At 36.8% G+C, this 20262-nt stretch overlaps 1 protein-coding gene across 1 annotated transcript in view; it reads left to right on the top strand.

Moving 5' to 3' along the window:
• The first annotated feature begins 1891 nt into the window (after window positions 1-1891).
• Window positions 1892-20262, top strand: part of LOC113838983 (zinc finger protein 431-like) — a 662051-nt gene continuing 643680 nt past the window's right edge. Inside the window, exons 1-2 of the mRNA XM_035453552.1 lie at window positions 1892-2027; window positions 2236-2296. Of these exons, the coding sequence (XP_035309443.1) occupies window positions 1907-2027; window positions 2236-2296 (182 nt within the window). The 5' untranslated portion in view covers window positions 1892-1906. The remainder of the gene's footprint in view (window positions 2028-2235; window positions 2297-20262) is intronic.

The raw sequence follows: 20262 nt of genomic DNA, 5'->3' as shown, positions 1-20262 counted from the left end.
ATTTCAGTGAGTATTGGAAATACACATATCACAAAATATTTCCAGTGAAAAATTATAGACGCATCCGATAGGATGGGCTCCTCCACTAATATTTTACTGTAGTAGTAGCACAACATCATGCCTCCTAATTTCAAGTATCTAGGGTCATAGGCAATACTGTAGCCATTATTGTTAAGGTCATTATTTTTTGAAAAACAGGAAATTTAGAAATCATTACTTTGTTGCAATTGAGACTGGAATAGAAATTTTCCTCAGAGATAACCTCAATTATCTTTATGTATGAAAAGCTAAAATAAAATTAGCCATTGATTTATGCACTCAAAAACTATGAGTGGAAACAAATACAATACATTTTAACAGCGAATCTTAAATTTGTATCAATATACAAAAATTTGTATCACTACACAAAGATTTTTTAAGCAAGCTTACAAACATATCTACAGTGTGTTGTAAGAGAAATTAACATAAATTTCTATTAATATACAAAACAGTTGAGATTACTAATTGTTTTTAAGTTACATTAGATTCAATAATCTACCCTTTTATTTTATGATGCCTATATTTTCCTAAATATAAGTTATCCATGACCCATCAAATAATCAAAAGACACCCACCCACCAAAATTTGGGAATGTGGGAGTCATGTTCTCCAGATGTTTCCTGCTGAAGGCATCCTTAAGGGGTCACTGAGAAAATTTGGGATTAAGTTTCATTCCTGTGATGAGCAACAGTAACTTTAGTTGATATGCATGGCCTGTCAGCTTCAAGTGGTCTCGCTTGCTATAACAATATCTATGTCAGTCGGGAGCATATCTATGGCCTCTTGTTTTCTGTGGAAACAAAAGCAGAATTGCTCCTCCAAAGCAGTTTTGATTCTCATTTGACAAATATATTTTACTTTGTTAAAGTTAAGGCATTCGTAAAGTATATAGGCTCCTTTATTTCAACAATCCCTCTTTCAATTCCATTTACATCTGGAGCTATTTAACTGTTTATCTTTTAGCCTATTTACTGCCAAAGCAAACTTTAGATTGCTAAGCCACACAAGTATGTTCATCATGATCTCCCAGATGTCAATGCCCTCTTAGGATTTCATAGGAGCAAAGTCTAAAACTCACAGCATAGTCATATACAGATGGAGAAGAACAACGCACAACCTTTCTAGACCTCTAGCATTCGCATAATTGTGCTCTGGCAATCATTTTTACTGAGATTATCTTTGCTACTCAGTGTACTGGCTGTAGGGAGAAATTCATTAAGGAAATATTTTTCAGCATTCTCAGGCCTTACATTAAAATATAGCATGTTGGGTAAAATTTACTTAAATGTTTTACTCCTTTAGTTCTTTAGCTTTATACCTTTTGGGGAGGGAACCTCCCGGTCCCAAATTGTTACATAGTTGAATGTTACATAATGCATGTCCTTTACTTGGCTCATTTCTAGCCAATTTTTCACTAGTTAAATGATCCAATCTACCTTTTGCCTCTTGACTTTTACCTTTCTCCATTTATGTGTATCTTACTTTCCTTCCTACTTCATGACATGTTGTGTGGCTGAGTAGCTGGCCCTGTACTCTTCTTTTATTTGAGCCTTCCTCCTTGCTTCCAGATTTATCAATCTGTGTATACTTGTTCCTGATACCACAGCCTATCCTTTCTCCTGACTCACTATTGGATAAAAACCTCTTCATCCGAATATCAGCTGTTGTAGTCAGGCAAAGAATAACAGCTTCATAAAATTAAACTAATACATGAGAAAAAAATTAACACATAGTTACTTCATTAAGCAAATTTTGTATAGCATAAAAGTAACACATTTTAAAATAAGGTTCTACAGAAACACACATTTACAATATGGTCAGTATTTTGCTTTAAGTTGCATACATGTGTATGATATTTTAGAATGCCATGAATTATAAAGATGTGCATATTGACTTCACTTGGGAAGAGTGGACTTTGCTGGATACTTCTCAGAAGAATCTCTACAAAGATGTGATGCTGGAGACCTATGAGAACCTCAATGATATAGGTAAGATTATTTTTTCCTTCCCATTTTAAAATAATAGGACAACTGTTCCTTGGTTATCGGTGTTCTTCTTTAATTTGATTGAGAAAGAAAAAGAATGTAATAAATAAATCAAAGTTATGAAGCTCACTGAGGACAGAAACATTTTTTGCACATTTGCCTATATTATTTCTCAAGAATACTCTATACATTTTCTTGCCCTATATTTTAGGATACTCTTGGGAAGACAATATTATTGAAGAACATTGTGCAAGTTCAAAAAGACATGACAGGTAATTTTTAAAGTTTTTTAAAGTAATTTTAAAGTTACAAGCTCACAGAAATGTGTCTCTGAAGAAATTGAAATGTGTCCTGAAGTTTGAAACAGAAACAGCCGTGTATTTAAGCACAGCTTAATTTGCATTGATGATTATTAAATTCTCACAAGAACATAGAACTCAATTTCAGGTAGTTTAACTGTATTTGCAAGGCAATATTTTAAGAAAGAAGACAAGGAAATAATGCATTGAGAGAAACTGCCACTTAAATCATTACGCCCCGAAAGCTATGCTGTAATAGTGTAAATCCACTTATTTCATACTAGCTATATAACTAAAGATATAGAAAAGATTGAATTGATAGTGATGTCTCCAGAACTTCCATTAAGCAAATACTCCATAGAAAAGATGGTTTTACTCATGTACTTTCTGTGACAGGAGCAATTATTGTCAAGAGTCAAGGGGCAGTTATTGTAGGGAATGTGTAATCACAATAACATATATCTATAAGGAACAGAAAGTCAAAATGAATGAACTGAGGAAGCCTCTTTGTTGTAATCTTTACATTATTAAGAATATCATGTACTAGTCAGTATACAAGCCATTTCAGCAGAGATATGTAGAACATGATATACCTCTCTTGCAGGATATTGAAAAGTCGTGTAGTTGTCCCCATTTTGAGCATACTTGCTGAATTTGATTCAAGTGTACCAGTAATTTGTTTTCCATCTTCATTGATAATACACCAAGCTCACTCTGTAGAAAAGCCCTATGACTCTATGACAGTGTAAATACTTCTCTCTGTTGTAGTTCATTAGCAAATGTATTATGACTCACAGAGAACGAAAAGTTGATAATACAAAAAAGGATGATAAACTTCTGAATATTTCTAGTTCTCCTCATTAAGTGAAAAATCACCTGTAGAGAAAGGTTCTGAAAATGAGAACCATGTAATAAAGGATTATATCTTCACAGCTATTTTCAAAGATACATGCAACCCTTAAAGAAGGGGAAAAGAAGAATGTAAACACAGTGATAAAACTATAATATCTGATTCTTCTTTACAACTGAAATAAATTATAATATTAATTTATACAGGTAACAAGATTCAACATTGTATTGAATATGATAAAGCATTTACATATGACCCTTTTCCTGGCAGGCGTGAAGGAAGGCAACCTGGAGAGAATTCTTCTGTATACACACAATGTGATAAAGCCTTGGAAAATAACAGTTATCTCCAAAGTCATGAAGCAAAACACACTGGAGAGAAATTATATGAATGTAACCAATGTGGCAAAGCCTTTGCATATCACAGTTATCTTCTTATTCATCAAAGAAGACATAGAGGGGAGAAAACCTACGAATGTAATCAATGTGGTAAAGCCTTTTCTCATCACAGTACTCTTCAAATGCATGAAAACATACATACTGGAGAGAAACCGTATGAATGTAGTCAGTGTGGTAAAGCCTTTGCTAGGCACAGTCATCTTCAAAGACATAAAATGACACATACTGGAGAGAAACCCTATGAATGTAATCAGTGTGGGAAAGCCTTTGCTAGGCACAGTCATCTTCAAAGACATAAAATGACACATACTGGAGAGAAACCCTATGAATGTAGTCAGTGTGGGAAAGCCTTTGCTAGGAACAGTGATCTTCAAAGACATAAAATGACACATACTGGAGAGAAACCCTATGAATGTACTCAGTGTGGTAAAGCCTTTGCTCGGCACAGTTATCTTCAAGTGCATAAAAGGACACATACTGGAGAGAAACCCTATGAATGTAATCAGTGTGGTAAAGCCTTTTCTCAGCACAGTTATCTTCAAAGTCATAAAAGGACACATACTGGAGAGAAACCCTTTTAATGCAATCAGTTTGGGAAAGCCTTTGCTCGACACAGTCATCTTCAAAAGCATAAAAGGACACGTACTGGAGTGAAACCCTATGAATGTAATCAGTGTGGTAAAGTCTTTTCTCACCACAGTTGTCTTCAAATACATAAAAGGACACATAATGGATAGATACCATAGGAAAGTAAGCAGTGTGGTGAATCTTTTTCACAGCACAGTAATTGACTGTATCAGAAATTAACTTATACTTGGTGATAATGGAAATCTCAAAAAATTTTGAGATTTCCAAGGTCAAATCTCAAAAAAATGAGGGAAATGTACAAAAGAAATGATCAGGATGGAAGCTGACAATAATGTCTTTAAAAGATGGTTGGCTAACCAAAACCACAAGAGTGAGTTTATCTCCCATATGATAATAGGCATCATTGGAGATCACAATTCCACATGTGAGATGTATCGCTGCTTGATTTTATACCTCCTGTTAGGACAAATTAGGAACTTTCAGGCTCGAAGTCTGACTTGTCTGAATGGGCTCATATTCTGCTTCCCCAATACCTGCAACATTCAGTTTGGAACTCTGAATGGTGGTGACTTGTTGGGAGCCATGCAGGTTGGCATTAACCTTTAGGCCTAAACTTGGCACACCACATGGCTATAGAACTGTCTTTTGATGATAAATGACTCCCAGAAGCATGAGTACCCAGAAGGAACAACATGACCGAGATGTCAATCTATTGTTCCAAACACTGGTCCACTTAACTAAGCAACCCTCTGGAACCTCACCATTTACCTAGGTAACCCTCCTTCTCCCCACCACTCATGAACTTTTTACCCTGCCAACATCTTCTTTCTGTAGATTTCTAACATCCTGCTTAAATGAACATCTTTATCTTGGGCTCTTCTCCCCCTCCAACTTTACCTCATAATACTGACTATATAGGCTAGCCTAGAAAAAATAAAATTTGCCACTTAATCAGAATCCTGTCTGTGGTCATTCTCTCTTGTCACTTGTCCCCATTCCCCTCCCTGGATATCTTGCTGTAGATTGCCGTTCCACACGTCGAGACAACTACAGTGACTAGAGATCACATACAGATTGCGGCAAGAAACTGTATTGAAGTCACTCTATGGATTAGTCCATATGATATTTCGAGAGCTGTGGAGAATGGAAGAATTTTTAGGGAGATACCTTAAGTTTTGATGCTCGAGTATCAAATGCCACACAGGATTCTTTGGTTGTAACTGAGGACAAGCTGACATATACTGTATTTTGTTTCCACTCAGCTGGGATGGGTCAGCCCCCTTCACTTCTTCCACTCTTTAGTTTTTGGCAACTCATGCTGTTGTCAGTGACAGTACCCACAGTTCCTACTGGGACTGTAATGATACCTGCCTGATTCACAGGAATAAGGTTCTATGTGATATTTATGTCAACCCCATTGAGTAATATCTAGTGAAAGAGTAGACACTATGAAATTCTAAATTCCAAGTGAATATCATTTGGGAAAAGACTGATTCCTCCAGATAAGATTCTATCTACTGTAGCAATATTTATGGCTTCTCTGAACATCTTGCTGGAGAGGCAGGACTTGAGGCTTTGGGTAGGCTTTCAGATGGAAAAACTTATAATATGTGGCTTACTTATATTTTTTAGCTGTGCATGCCACTTACTTTCCATCGAAATCTGTTATGACCCAAGGATGAATTACTTATCTTATGTCTATTATCACTGTTCCAAATAGCATCAGGCAGGAATCATCTCCCTATTTTTCTATTAATAACAGCATGTTCAATGCTGAAGCAATAAATAATCAACAGAAATGCATTCAGCAGACTTTCTTCAAATATTTGCAAATACTTTATTCACACAAACTTAAAAGAATTAAGAAGGGGATAAATTGGGAAAGAAGAGTAAAGTGATTCAATATATTTTTTTAAAAAATGGGTAAAAATAAATGTTATATAAAAATTTGGCTAAAAAGTGAGCTTAGAAATTAAGACCACTGGGTATTGTTGCATTGGACATAGATTGTCCCGTCCTACAGGACATCAACGTGGGGCAAGAGAGTCAGGGATAGGGAATGGGGACAAGAGACGCAGAAAGAACGACCACAAGACAGGATTCTGATCAAGTGGCAAACTTTACTTTTCTCAGGCTAGCGTATATAGTCAGGATATGGAAAGGGGCTGAATGGGTTGTTTGTGCACCAGGTGTTGGTATAGGAAACCACGAAAAGGATGTTTGGCAGGGTAAAGAGTTTATGAGTAAGAGGTCCAGGAAGGGGTTGCCTAAGTGACTGAGCCTGTGGGTGGACGACTGGGTCAAGTTGTTTCTTTTCTTGAGCTGAGGTTCTAAGGAGCTGCTATGTAAAGGTTAACTATGTGGCCTGCTAAGCATGGGCTAGGATCTCATGCCAAGCCCTGAGATTCGGCTCCCAAAAATAGATTACATATGTAGAAACAGTGGTTGCTAACCATCTCCTGCAACTTCTGTTCCAAGGCAAACTTTCCCTCTTATGGCCTCTTCAGATACTGCAAACATCCAAATGTGGACAAAAACACATATACATAAAATTTAAAAATAAAATTCTGTACAGTAATATCATAGCCTTGAGATAGACAGCAGTAATTACTTGTCAAAAGAATTCTTTCTGGTCCTCCATAGAAGCATTTGTGGCCTTCCTCTGAGGAAGCTTGCTCAGAAGGAAAAAATAACTATCATTCACAGTGTGCATTTGTGTTTTCCCTTTTTTTCTATTGTGTTCTATGTGCTTTTATGTTTGAGGACTGTGGTACTGATATATCTTTTACATGTATCTCTAACAGTATACATTATAATGTACTATATTAAATCACACATTATAATATATATTTATATCTACATCATAACATATACTCTAAAAGATAGTTTTTCTCTGTAAATCTCCATCAGCCTAAATAGTTAGAGTTGCAATCTTCTATCCCTATTAAATTTTCCAAAGCATAACCTCATGCCAATATAAAGGAGACTTACTGATGACAGTTGTTAGTATTCAGCCATCTGTACTATCCTGTACTTGGATTTCTGACAGGATGTGCCTTCAGCTTTAGGTACTAAGAGGGCCACCAGTGTATTTTCACTGTGTTCATCTGTAGAAGGGCCCTGCCCATCTCACATTCTGCTCTCCCTCTCTCCCTCTCTGTCTCTGTCTCTATCTCTATCTCTATCTCTCTCACTCTCTCCCGCTTCCCTCTCTCCTATTGCTCCTGTCCCTGAAGCCTGGTCTCTCCTCTCCCTTTCCCCATGTTATCATCCCTTTTCCTAATAAAATACCTTCTGGTTGAACCCTGTCACAAAGAGTCTTTCTTAAATTCAAACAGCTTATGTGGAATGCAAGCTCTTTGCCAGGATGGATCCTCTTTTAGCATAAATCACCAGTGGATACATGCTGTTAATAAAGAAGTTATAGCAAAACAAATTTGCCTTTCCTGTTGTAAAATACATATCCCAGAGTGGTTCTCTAAAAAAAACTGTTAATTTTGAAATTGCTTTGAAAAGTTTTCATTTCCTCACTCTGAGGAATTGATTGCATTCAATCAACAATTGTCGAAAATAATAGTGTGTCCACCTTATCCACAACAGACATTGTTTTCTTCATCATAGGGGAACGAAATGCTTTTAGCACTCAGAGCTATTTCCTCCAAGGTTCAAACAGCAGAATGCTTTAAGCAAATATCTCACTTTCTGGTGAAACAGCCTTCCACTCCCAACCCATTTTCTCCTATTGCCATTTGAGGGAATTGGGAGTTTACAGGGGAAATGCTGGCCATTGATTTCTTTGAACTTTTATTTGGACTGTAATCTTGTCATTCCTATTCAAAGGACAGTTTTATAATTACCGGTCTGTTTGGTGTCTCCTTTTATCAGTGGTGCCATTAATTTTGTGTGGTTTCATTTATTATAATTTAATTATAATACAGTTTCTCTAAAAATGAGGAACCTTTACCTAATTTTATATTCTGAGAATTTATTGCATGTGAGTTCTTTGGGATTTTGTTAGTCTGTGGACTTTCTTTGGCAAGACAGGTTTACTTTTCTCCCTTTGATCTTAGAGTCTTCCCTCTTTATTTCTTTGTATATCTGTGTTTTCATGTTTTCCCTGTCATTATTGTTTATGATTTTGCTTGTTAATTGGTTTTTATGGTTAGTACATTGGTATTGGGTTTTTAAAATACTCTCCTGTATTGTTTTCTTTCCCAGTTTGCTTCAGTTCTTAAAATGACATAAGCAAGTGTCATCTGATGGAAACACAGCTGATGTCTTGACCAGATCACAAGGGCTAGTTTCAGTGTCAGTGAGAGATTGTGTCACATGGTGATGGTTGTGGGAAGGTTCTTCCACTTAGAATGACAATATCCCTGAGTAAGTTGCACTCTGCTGATTAAGAAAGCTGAGCCGGGAGGTGGTGGCTTCTTCAATCCCAGAACTTGGAAGACAGAAGTACGTGCAACACACACAAAAAAGAAACACAGAATATATCATATAAAACTAAGAGAAATCATATGTAGATGTACAGATTAAGATACATGGGACTGGGTTAATTATAGTTTAATTTTTATCTGGGAGTAGTCACTTGCATAATAAACTGATTAACCCAAAAGTTCTAGCTGTAAGGATTCATACCCAGCTGCTCTCCATGACCCAAATGGAACCAAAAGATAGCAGGCCTGTCCTGAGCCCCACACCATATACCATATGCTCAAGAACACCCCTGTGACCATGCCCAAATAGGCATGGTCAGTGCCATAAGTGAGTCTGGTTGTATCTCTCACTACAATTCCTCTTTTATTCTAAAGAAAAAGAATTAGACTTGATACATAACTATATACAAAGAGAGTAAATATCAAATCTGCGCTAAATGAGAGAAAAGTAAGAACACAAACCCTTAAGCCCTATTGCCAGTGAAGTAACAAGAGCAAATAGCAAGAAGTATATACCCAGTCAGTCCTAGGGTAAAGGTAAAACAGATTTACATAGTGTTGCCCTAAAATGGAAATCTTAAATCTTGTATCTAAAATTTCTATCTAGGAAGAGAGAACAATACTTGTTGACATCATGTCTCATTGTAGAGAAAAATACTGACAATGTGCTGTACCTAAGAATGAAGAAAACATATTTTCAGGAAGTTTCCATTTATAGAAAATGTGAGAAAAAACTATGGAGTCTGTAATCTCATCTGTGCACACATGGTCTGTAATAGTTCAGAGGGACAAATGAAGGGTAATCTCCCTTGTGATATAGCAATGTTGTAGATACAGCATCCTGCACTGCCCAAATATAAGCATGTATAACAATAAGACTAAATCCCAATTTATATAATAGAGTTGGGTTAATAATCTATCATCACTGGCATCACAGGTTTATTATTAGCAAAATAATCCTTAGGGATACTCTCTGCCTAGTCACACAGGGGAGGGTCTAGGCCAAGCTTCAAATGACATGACAAACTTTGAATATCCCCTGGCAGGCCTCACCCACAGCAGGATGTAGAAGGGATTGAGATTATAATGTGGGGCAGGGGAGGAGGAGAGGGAGAGGGAACTGTGACAGACATGTAAAATAAGCTTGTATACAATAAATAAAAAGGAAACGAATCCAGCGTCAGGATAGCCCAAAACATTACCTGGGAGGGAATTCAATGAGAAGTATGAGTATTTTATTACTTTCAATTCTCCAGCTGCAATTTCTCTATAATCCATAAACTGCAATGGAATTTTTTTAAACAACATTTAGAACCATTCTGATTTCAATGCTATGGAGGTAATCAATTCATTTCATAGAGGCTATCATTCATTAGATAATGTGAGTCAGTGCTTAAATTATATTATCAACTATACAGATGAAAATTCTCCAATTATGTGTATATATGGTCTCTTGCACATTGTTTTCCTATCATTTATATATTTCATATATGTGTGCATGTGTAACACAAACTCATGAAGAGGTGACGTTAATGTTAATTGATTCTTTTATGTGTAACTCTATATATGCATATATATGATGATGCATGTATATAGATACGGATTCCTAACAATAATCATTTAGGAATAAATGATTTTATTATTTACTGCATTTCATCCTAGAGAAAATACCATAATGGCTATTCCTTGTCATTTGCTCACTGGGAGACATAAACAACTATATCTATTTACAAAATCGAGCTCACTGATGAAGGAGGAGGGAAACAAGCCCATCTAAGCATCAGTTATTTAGTTCATGACTACATTGACATTACTTACAGTAATATAACTGAGGTGCAACTCACAGGAGTCCCTTACAGAAACATCTGTATATTATTCATGATGGTACATAAACCTGGCAACCTTGGAACACCTTGCCCCATTTGATGGAATCTAGTCAAGCTAGCATCCTTTTCCCAGCAATGTTACCACTTATGTAACTATGTAGAGACGCCTTGTGACTGTTTCACCTTTCAGAAGCTTTATTGCAGAAGAGCCTTGCTTTCAACAATTCACATTCATCAAAGAATACACCCTTGACAGAAAACTTGCCACTGTAATATATGTGGGAAATCCTTTACTAAGAGATTAAAGTTAAAAATAATCAAAGAATACATACTGGACAGAAACTTTGCAATTGAAGTGTATGTGTCAAGTCCTTTATAAAAGCTCAACACTTCAAGTTAATCAAAGAATAGATAACAGAGAAAATGTTAAAAAAATACACAAATTGTGGCAAGTTCTCTGTCCATGATTCACCTCTCCCAAGCCACTACACACACATAGAAATCAGAATACTTAAAATTTTAATGATTATGTTATATGCTATGTCATGTTCCCATGTATCATCTCTGCAAAATCTCTCTACAACCATACAGAATAGAAAACTTATAAATTTGAAGCATGTGAGAAAAACCTCTCTTGGGTTCTTCAATCTTAACTATCATTACAGAAACCACATGAGAAAAAACACTCACAATGTTAAAATGTGGCAAGTTTATTGGAGTGCTCAAATTGCCAAACCTAATACAGCATCAGTAATGGAATAAAACCTAAAAATCGTACAGAATATAAAAATTTCTTTTAAAGAAGTTCTTTCTCCACATCCTGTCCAGCATAGACTGTCATTGATGTTATTGATTTTAGTTATTCTGATTGCAGTAAGATGGTATCTCAGAGTGGTTTTCAGCTGCATTTCCCTGATGGCTAAGGATGTTGAGCACTTTCTCAAGTGTCTTTCATCCATTTTAGATTTCTCTGTTGAGAATTCTCTATTTAGTTCTGCACTCCACATTTTAATTACATTGTTTGGTGTTTTGGTGGCTAGCTTATTGTGTTCATTGAATATTTTTGAGATCTGCCTTCTGTCAGATGTGGGGTTGGTGAAGATCTGTTCCCATTCTGTGGGTTGGAGTTTTACCTTGCTGACTGTGTCCTTTGCCTTACAGAAGCTTCTCAGTTTCAAGAGGTCCTATTTATTAATTGTCAATATCAATGTTTGTGCTACTGGTGTTATGTTCAGAAAGTGGTCTCCTGTACCAATTTGTTTGAAGGTACCACCTACGTTCTCTTCTAGAAGGTTCAGTGTGGCTGAATATATGTTGAGGTACTTGATCCATTGGTAATTAAGTTTTGTGTATGGTGATAGCTATGGATCAGTTTGCAATCTTGTACATGTCAGAATCCAGTTATACCAACACAATTTGTTGAAGATGCTTTGCTTTTTCCATTGTATAACTTTAGCTTCCTTTTCAAAAATCAGCTGTCCATAGGTGTGTGGGTTAATATCAGGGTTTTCAATTAGATTCCATTGGTCAACATGTCTATTTTTGTGCCAATAACAAGCTGTTTTCAGGACTATGGCTCTGTAACAGAGCTTGAAGTCAGGGATGGTGATGCCTTCAGAAATTTCTTTATTGTACAGGGTTGTTTTGGATATTCTGTTTTTTTTTTGTTTTTACATAAGAAGTTGGGTACTGTTCTTTCAAGATCTATGAAGAATTGTGTTGGAATTTTAATGGGAATTGCAGTGAATCTGTAGATTGCTTTTGGCAAGATTGCCATTTTTACTATGTTGACCCTTCCTATCCAAGAGCATGGGAGATCTTTCCATTTCCTTGTATATACTTTAATTGCATTCTTTACAGACTGAAAGTTCTTACTATAAAGGTCTTTATCATTTTTGGTTAGTGTTACCCTAAGAAATTTTATGCTGTTAGTTGCTATTGTAAAGGGTGATGTTTCTCTGATTTCGTTCTCAGCATATTTATCATCTGTATATAGTAGGGCTACTGATTTTTTTTGAGTTAATCCTGAAACTTTGTTGAAGGTGCTTATCAGCTGTAGTAGAGGAACACTCCTACATTGCTAGTGGGAGTGCAAACTTGTGCAACCAATTTGGAAATCAGTATACAACTCTGAGATACCATCTTACTCCTGTCAGAATGACTAAAATCCAAAACACCAATGCCAGTTCATGCTGGAGAGGATGTGGAGAAAGGGGAACACCCCTCCACTGCTGGTGGGAGTCCCAACTTTTACAGCCATTTTGGAAATCAGTATGGCGACTCCTCAAGAAAATGAGAATGAGTCTATCACAAGATCCAGCAATTCCCATCTTAGGCATATACCCAAAAGAAGCACATTCATACAACAAGGACAGCTTTTCAGTGATGTTCATAGCAACACTATCTGTAATAGCCAGAAACTGGAAGCAGCACAGATGCCCCTCTCCCAAAGAATGGATAGAGAAAATGTGGTACATTTACACAATGGAGTACTATTCAGCAGAAAGAAAAAAAAACAATGGAATCTTGAAATTTGCAGGAAAACAGATGGATCTAGAAGAAACCACTCTGAGCAAGGTAACCAAATCACAAAAAGACAAACATGATATGTACTCACACATATGTGGATTTTACACATACAGTGAAGGATTACCAGCCTACAATTCACACTGGCAGAGAAGCTAGTAAACAAGGAGGAACCTAAGAGAGATATACAGGTTCCCATGGAGAAGGGGAAAGTTTCAAGATTCCCCTGAGCAAATAGAGAGCACAGGAAGGGGGGTGCTAGGAGAATGAGAAGGGGAGAAGAGGAGGGATGCAGAGGACAATAGGGAGCAGAAAGGTTGAGTCAGGGTAAGAATAGAAGAAAACAAGACTGGAGATACTGCAATAAAGGGAGATATTTTAGGTTTACAGAGAAATCAGGAACTAGGGAAATGTCGGGAGATCTACAAAGATGATACCCATTAACAATGTAAGTAACAGAAGAGAGACTACCTTAAATGTCTTCCCCTGATAATGAGATTAATGAATGACTTATATGCCACCCAATAGCCATTATCTAGCAGCTGGTGTAAGTAGAAGCAGATACCCATAACTTATGAATGAACTGAATAGGAATCTAGATGCAGAGAAGGACGAGTGAAGAGCAAAGGGGTCCATACCAGGCTGGTGAAACCCACAGAAACAAATGACCTGAACATCAGGGAGCTCCCAAGAATGATAGCTCAGATACCAGCATGGGACTGATCCAGACCCAAAGAACAGGGCCCTTGAGTTTAAATGACACCCTACTAGATAATATTGATGAATCTATTTTCTAAAGAATACATCAAAGTTATGAGACTGCTTTGTTCATTGAGGACTGTTAAATTTTTATAAGAGCAAGCATATCTGCAGTCATTTTTTCATAGGGAAATGCATTCTTAAATTAAGGTTGGAGGGAGATAGTTGGAAGGACCAAGGGCAAAAGAGCATATTCTTGGACCCTTTTGGTGAATTCCTACTTTCAGTGATTTTGGAACACCTAAGGAGATTTGTAATGCCTTCAGAAAGTGTATATATCCAATGTTCCCATATTTACAAGAAGATGTTGGTACATTTCTATGGTTTGATTTGTAAATACTTCAGCCTTATTGGTGATATATATATATATATATATATATATATATATATATATATGCCTATTGTGCAGAAGGACAATATCTTATCCTTTAATGTGTAGTTGTACACCAGAGACCTGGGTGCTTACAAGAAATCAGAGTGCTTTTGTATGTAAGTTGAACATTTTGTACATAGAAGAAAAACTGAATGTAAACTGGGTAATATAAATAGATGTTCTAGATGCCTTTGACAGAAATTTGTCAGGGTACCTTATAAAGTAGAGGAAAACAATGTACTGCACCAGATTCCAAGAGAACATTAAGTTTATAATAGACACATCTTCCAAATGTTCAATGCATGTAGGACACCAGTCTCAGAATTTCTTCTAAGAAGATGCTGGCACTTGAAGTGGAGTTGTAGTTCCCGTGTGTTAGAAGGGTAGGTGAATAGCCACTGGGTCAATGGGAGTTCGTCTGTAGTCTTCTCAACAAGAGCATGAAATTATGGATCTACCTTGCTGTAAAAGCTAATCAAAGGAATATGTGTCAGGTCACTTGAAACAAAGAGAAAGATTTGAGAGCACTTTTTAAAAATTGTAATACTTTAAGCCCCCAGCTTTGTAGAGCATGATTTTCTGTGACACTTGGTAGAGCGAGAGCATTAAGGCTCATATTGTGTTTATAGATAAGTAATTGGTCCCTTAAAGTGAGAAAACAAAGTTCTCATGACGATTTCTTAAAAAAACGGTGTCATGAGCTTCAATATATTCTAACTAACAATGTGCCATCAGAGTGGGCAAGTGGAGAACTGAATGGGGTCCTGGCCGAAGGGGCAATTTTCCCCTTTATCAATGGGGCAGATAGTGAGAATATTTTTAACGGAGGAAATCTGAGGCAAAATATTTGACAAAATTAGCTACCATAATTGCCATTGATGAAGGACATACATTTTGGATAAGGAGGAAAAGTTCTATCAATTTATGCAGATGTTGAATTTCTTCCTGTGAAGACTAAAGTACAGAAGGGTCCCACCATTGCTTCTTCATCTAGAAGTGCTTCACACATTAGGATATTCATGAATTTTGGGAGATTTGGAATACAACAAGTATCAACTTCAGTGGTTTTGAACAGCTGGTGCTCCTGTGTCAACCATACTGTCTCCTTAGTTTTGTGCTCAACAACCCAGATCAGTGTATGGATGGAAACTGCAATATTTCTTGTTACTGGATTGCTGTCAGTGTCCTCCAAAGCTCCATATGCTCACTATGATTGGGATCTGCGAACTCTATCTAGAGTGGATTCCAGTGGTGAGAACTTAAAACTAGGATGTGCATTTAGGAAGGATGTCTGAGACTTACCTTATGGGTCTGTGGAGATTGGTGTAAACTACATTATAGCACACATAAAATACTCTTGAAAAAATCCTCAATGGAATTGCATAAGGCTGATTAGAAGAAAGCAAAGTACTAGGCCATCTTGTAGTGTTACAAACAGTTCCCAGCCAAATGTTAAAAGGGAGTTATTTGCCTCACCATGTTGCATAGACAAACACATTATCTCTACATCTGTTGTTCCAAATTTTCATTCCAATTTGTAAGGTTTTTTCCTTACAGATCCCATATTAACCTTGACATGGTCTAACCATTTATCAAAGAGGAAAAACAAAAATTGCTTTCTCTGTGGACTTTCCAAGTTTAACCTAAGTTACATGGAGTAGAACAAAGTATGGATTCTCACTGTTTAGGTTATTTTCCAATATGACAATCAGGGTCTTTGAATGTCACATCTGTATAAACAAGCATTTCAGTTGTTAATAACTGTGTCTTTCCAACACACCTTAGTAGTGAGTGTGGAGATTAAAGCTGTGTATTTAGATCTTATGCATGGAGATTCACCATGGATATATAATATCAAATGGGAAGGTAATGCAAAGTCATTTTCGGCAGAGAAGCAAGTTTAATATCAACTTTGGCATTATGAAAATCTCTGAGTTGCAGAAGGGCAAATTTACTAATTTAATTGTACCTTGTAGAGATATATAATTTCTAATGCAGGATTTAATAGAAGAAAAGGACTGAGCTTCTCACTGACTCACATATACACAGAAGATTGCTTATTTTCAAAGAGGAATATATAGTGACACTTTGGTTGAGTGTGTTCTGTATATCCTTTGGCAGAGTGGAAACCTCTGAAACCAGCCTGGGAAAGGGAATATTTCTGAATCTCCTTATTAAGAGGAGGAAACACCTTATACACATTATTTCAGTATGTAGAAATCCAATTCACCCTTGACAGTGGTGTAAATACTAGGTTACCCTAGTTAGTGGGGAAAATATTTGGGATCTGCCTCATTAACTTCCAATTATGCCCCCTAGATACAGATATGCATACCCTGAGTCAAAACTTTGTGAATCCAGAAAGAATTCAGATTTTTTTTTCCTGAAGTACGATTGGTCTTCTGGGCATTGATGCTTCCACAAGACTTTCTTTGTCTCTACAATTTATAACAAATTTTCAAGTATATTTACTAGGTTCTAGGCAGATGAATCCATGTCTATATTTTATTCTCTGCTATATATTCATAGATGTAGTGTGGTCCCATCTCTTAAAGGTGTTGAAGTGGATGATTTGCTCATCTGGGGAGGCTTTCATGTGCAATGACAAATGACCATATTCAGAAAGGTCAACTAGAGTTCAGAGGGGTAACTCTGAAGTGTCTTTGAAAACAGGATTGCTTGAGACACTCACTTGCTAATAGAAAACATTTTGGAGTTTTCAACTACCAGATAATTTTGCCCCAAACCACCTTAGATGATATAGAATTCCTGGAAAACACTGATTTGCAACACATGCATTATAAGCTTTCTAATCTATCCTGTTGTCTTGAAGTACCCAATTTTTTACCACAGAGGAAGAAGCATAAGGCCCCCTTAACTTTAGTCTCTGTTACTGACAAGTAAAATGATTTATACACAATTGTACATTTGTGAGTGCCATGGACAGATGTGAGTGCCATGGAAGAGAAAAATAAAAGTTTAAATCCCTTTGTTACAAAGGACAAAAGTCAAAAGCAGTCTTTTGTCTAAGAAGTATGTCTTATGCCTTATCTAAAAGTGAAAAGGTGAGGATTAATAATGGAAGAATGGGAGGAATAGACACCTTCTATGAAAGAATAACTGTGAGACCCTCTTAAACAAAAGTGAATGTCAGAATCCCTTTGGTCAGTGGGTGCATAAATCATACTTCCCTGACTTAAAAGGGATTAGCAGTAGAAGAATATCCCAACATATATAACCAAGTTTTAAAACACCTTCAGTTGTTAGTATTTCCATATGTTGTCTTGAATCTGGGGAAGACCAGCTAGCATTCAAATGATGTTTGTAACACCATGGATGATGCAGGCTGAGAAGTTTGCTTCACCTATTTTCAGTCAGCCCTTTAGATCTACGTATTAATGGCAGAATTCTTATTTGTGATGACTGGCTAAAAGATAGATGACATGAATCCTTGACTTTGTTTGCAAATACTAGGTTGTGGTATATCTAGGCTAGACATTTTTCAGAGAGGAAGTCTCTCATAGATCAACATCTCTAACATTAAATATCAGACTACAAGAATCATAAAACAAAGGCCCAAAGGACCACTACTTAGAGAACATGATGTGCATAGTACATAAGACAGGGGATATCCCATAATCCCTCAGAAAAAAGTCTCAGTCTGTAGTATTCATACTAGGCTGTTACTGGAAATCAATGTCAGATTGGTTTTCAAGCTAGCTTTTCTATATTTTTGCAATGTGTCTTCAAATTGGTGTTCCCCAAATTTCCCCAAATTTCCCTTGGATAAGGGTATATGTAAGGTCTACTAAGCACAGAGGAAGAAGTTCTCATTCACTGTTAGTTTTCTTTGGAAACAGTGTAGAACTAAGATTAACATGAATGCAAATAAGACATTATATCACTTTTTAGTGATAGGGTTTACTTTAAACACCATTTAATATTGTAGAATCACTTGGTATACACATGTTATGCTCTGTATCTTACTTCTTCATAGGATATTATCTCTCACAATATAGTAGAGATAATTAATGTCTATATTCTCCCCATTGAATATGGATTCCTGCATGCCACTCTTAGTTCACTCCTGAAAATCTGATGCTATGATCATGTGGTTAGCAGAAATGAGTTAATTTCCACATATGAGAATTTTCCAAGTAGGTTTACAAGGTTAGTTTTGATGAGTTTAAGTCTAGGTCTTACCTTTGTCCCTCTTTCCACAGAAAGAGAAAGATTCAGAACCTTCATTTCTTCTTGTTCCAATGAGTGAGGAGCCATGATTTTACAGTCATGCACTCAGGTGTTCCTCTAACCTCCTCTGATTAGAGCAGGAATTTGTTAGTGCCAGTTGAGAATAAATATATATTATAGGAATACATGTTTGGATGGGAATATACAAACCTTTGTTCTACTTAATATGAAATTCTGGGGCCTCTGACATGAAATTTAACTGACTCACCTAGCTTCTCCTTGACTGGATAGATCTCAAATCCCCTTGATTAATGTTTAGGAAACTTTTGCCTCCTGTGAATAATGCAAACATCTACATCCCAATATTATTTTGTCTGAAACCCATTTTGGTGACTAGGGAATGTCTAAGATCACCTGACTCAAGATACATATGTCACATTGCTTGTTGATCTAAAGGAAAGTCCGAAGCCCTTAGTTCTCAGTGTGAATTTCTCAGTAAACTTCTGTGGTAATCAGAAGTTTACAAGTTTACATTGTGTCGAGGTAGTTACTTAGGTTTATTTGCTATTATTCAATACCTGAGGTATCTCCTTATGAGGGATAATAAATATATAATAAATATAAATGGAAATATGTATCTGTGAACTTCTTAGGCCATTAGTTCTAAAAACATATGTCACACAGCTTATTGAGTCATGAGCATGCTGCTTGGCTATCTTGAAAAGGGGCATACCTGGCCCATTTGGGGAATGTGATTGGGTCTGAAACATCCTAGTTCTGTTAGGTCTGATTGTTCTGAGGGAAAAATTGTTATGCTCCCTTGCTGAGGTTCTACCTGTTTGCATCTCTTCTCCTTAGTTTGTAATGCATTGTCTCCAGAGTCCTAGAAGTAGACTGGAAAGTGACATCTTCCTAGGAAGGGAGATGTTGAAAGATACAGTATGCAAGTATAGATAGTTTTAAAGGTCCCTGTGTGAACTTCAAAGGGCCCAAAGAATCAGGGACAGGAAAAGTGGTCCACAATCCAGCATGTAGGTGTGGAACAATCTAGAACTCATATAACTCATGTAGAAGTTGGTAAGATGTCTTCAGTGTAGATGAAAGTTACTTGTGCTTGATGTGAGGATGATGGAATGTCTAGGGACCCAGATGAACCTGGAGTAAAGGTTAAGTCCCTTTCATGAAATATGATTGTTGTGATGATTTCATCAGGTATTACAACTGAGCTGGGAATTTGTGGGCCATAGGTTTTCTAGCCTAAGCCATTTTAATCAGTATGTGATCCACTGAGGCTTCCTTTTGCACTGTTTTTCGGTTTCCATTTGCTTCTCCGAATAGAGGAACAGATGGAGAAACCATTTTAAGATGGAGAATGGGTGAGCTATTCTATCTGGAATAACACCTGTGTGAAATTCTGGTCTGCAGGCATGGACACAATATAGAACCTTGAGTGAACTACAAATGTCAAAAGAACTCCTGATAGAGCAAAAGGTTTGGACATCACCCTCCAAGGAGAGGCATCATCACAAACACCTCTCTCACTTTTGGTACCTGCTAGGACCTCTCCTACACCGTTGGAGTAAACCTGTACATGTATTGAAGGTGAAGAGAAGACGTCAGAAAAAGAAAACCTAAGATGAATGAGAAAGTCCCACCTATCAGATGTGTTAAATGTAAGTGTTCTCTAAGCTTTTAAGGAAGGGGAAGGAGTTTGTGGGTCAATGATTTTCTGGTACAGGCCATGGTAAACTGGTGCTGATCCATTAAGGCTTACTCATGTTGTAGTTTGTAATATACGACAGCTTCTCATAGAGGATGCCAACATTGGGCCACTTTTGTAAGAGGGAAAATTATTATCTATTATATGTGGGAGGGCATATGTATGAGCATCCAGTCTACAGGAATGTACAGTGTTATAGTCCCTTGAGTGAAGTACACAGGCAAAGAAGAATCAGGGACAGTGCAAAATAGGTTCACTGAGGCCTCTTC

The sequence above is a fragment of the Cricetulus griseus genome, unplaced genomic scaffold, assembly GCF_003668045.3.
Source record: "Cricetulus griseus strain 17A/GY unplaced genomic scaffold, alternate assembly CriGri-PICRH-1.0 unplaced_scaffold_1, whole genome shotgun sequence".
NCBI classification, from domain to species: Eukaryota; Metazoa; Chordata; class Mammalia; order Rodentia; family Cricetidae; genus Cricetulus; species Cricetulus griseus.
This window is presented reverse-complemented; position numbering and strand designations above follow the sequence as displayed.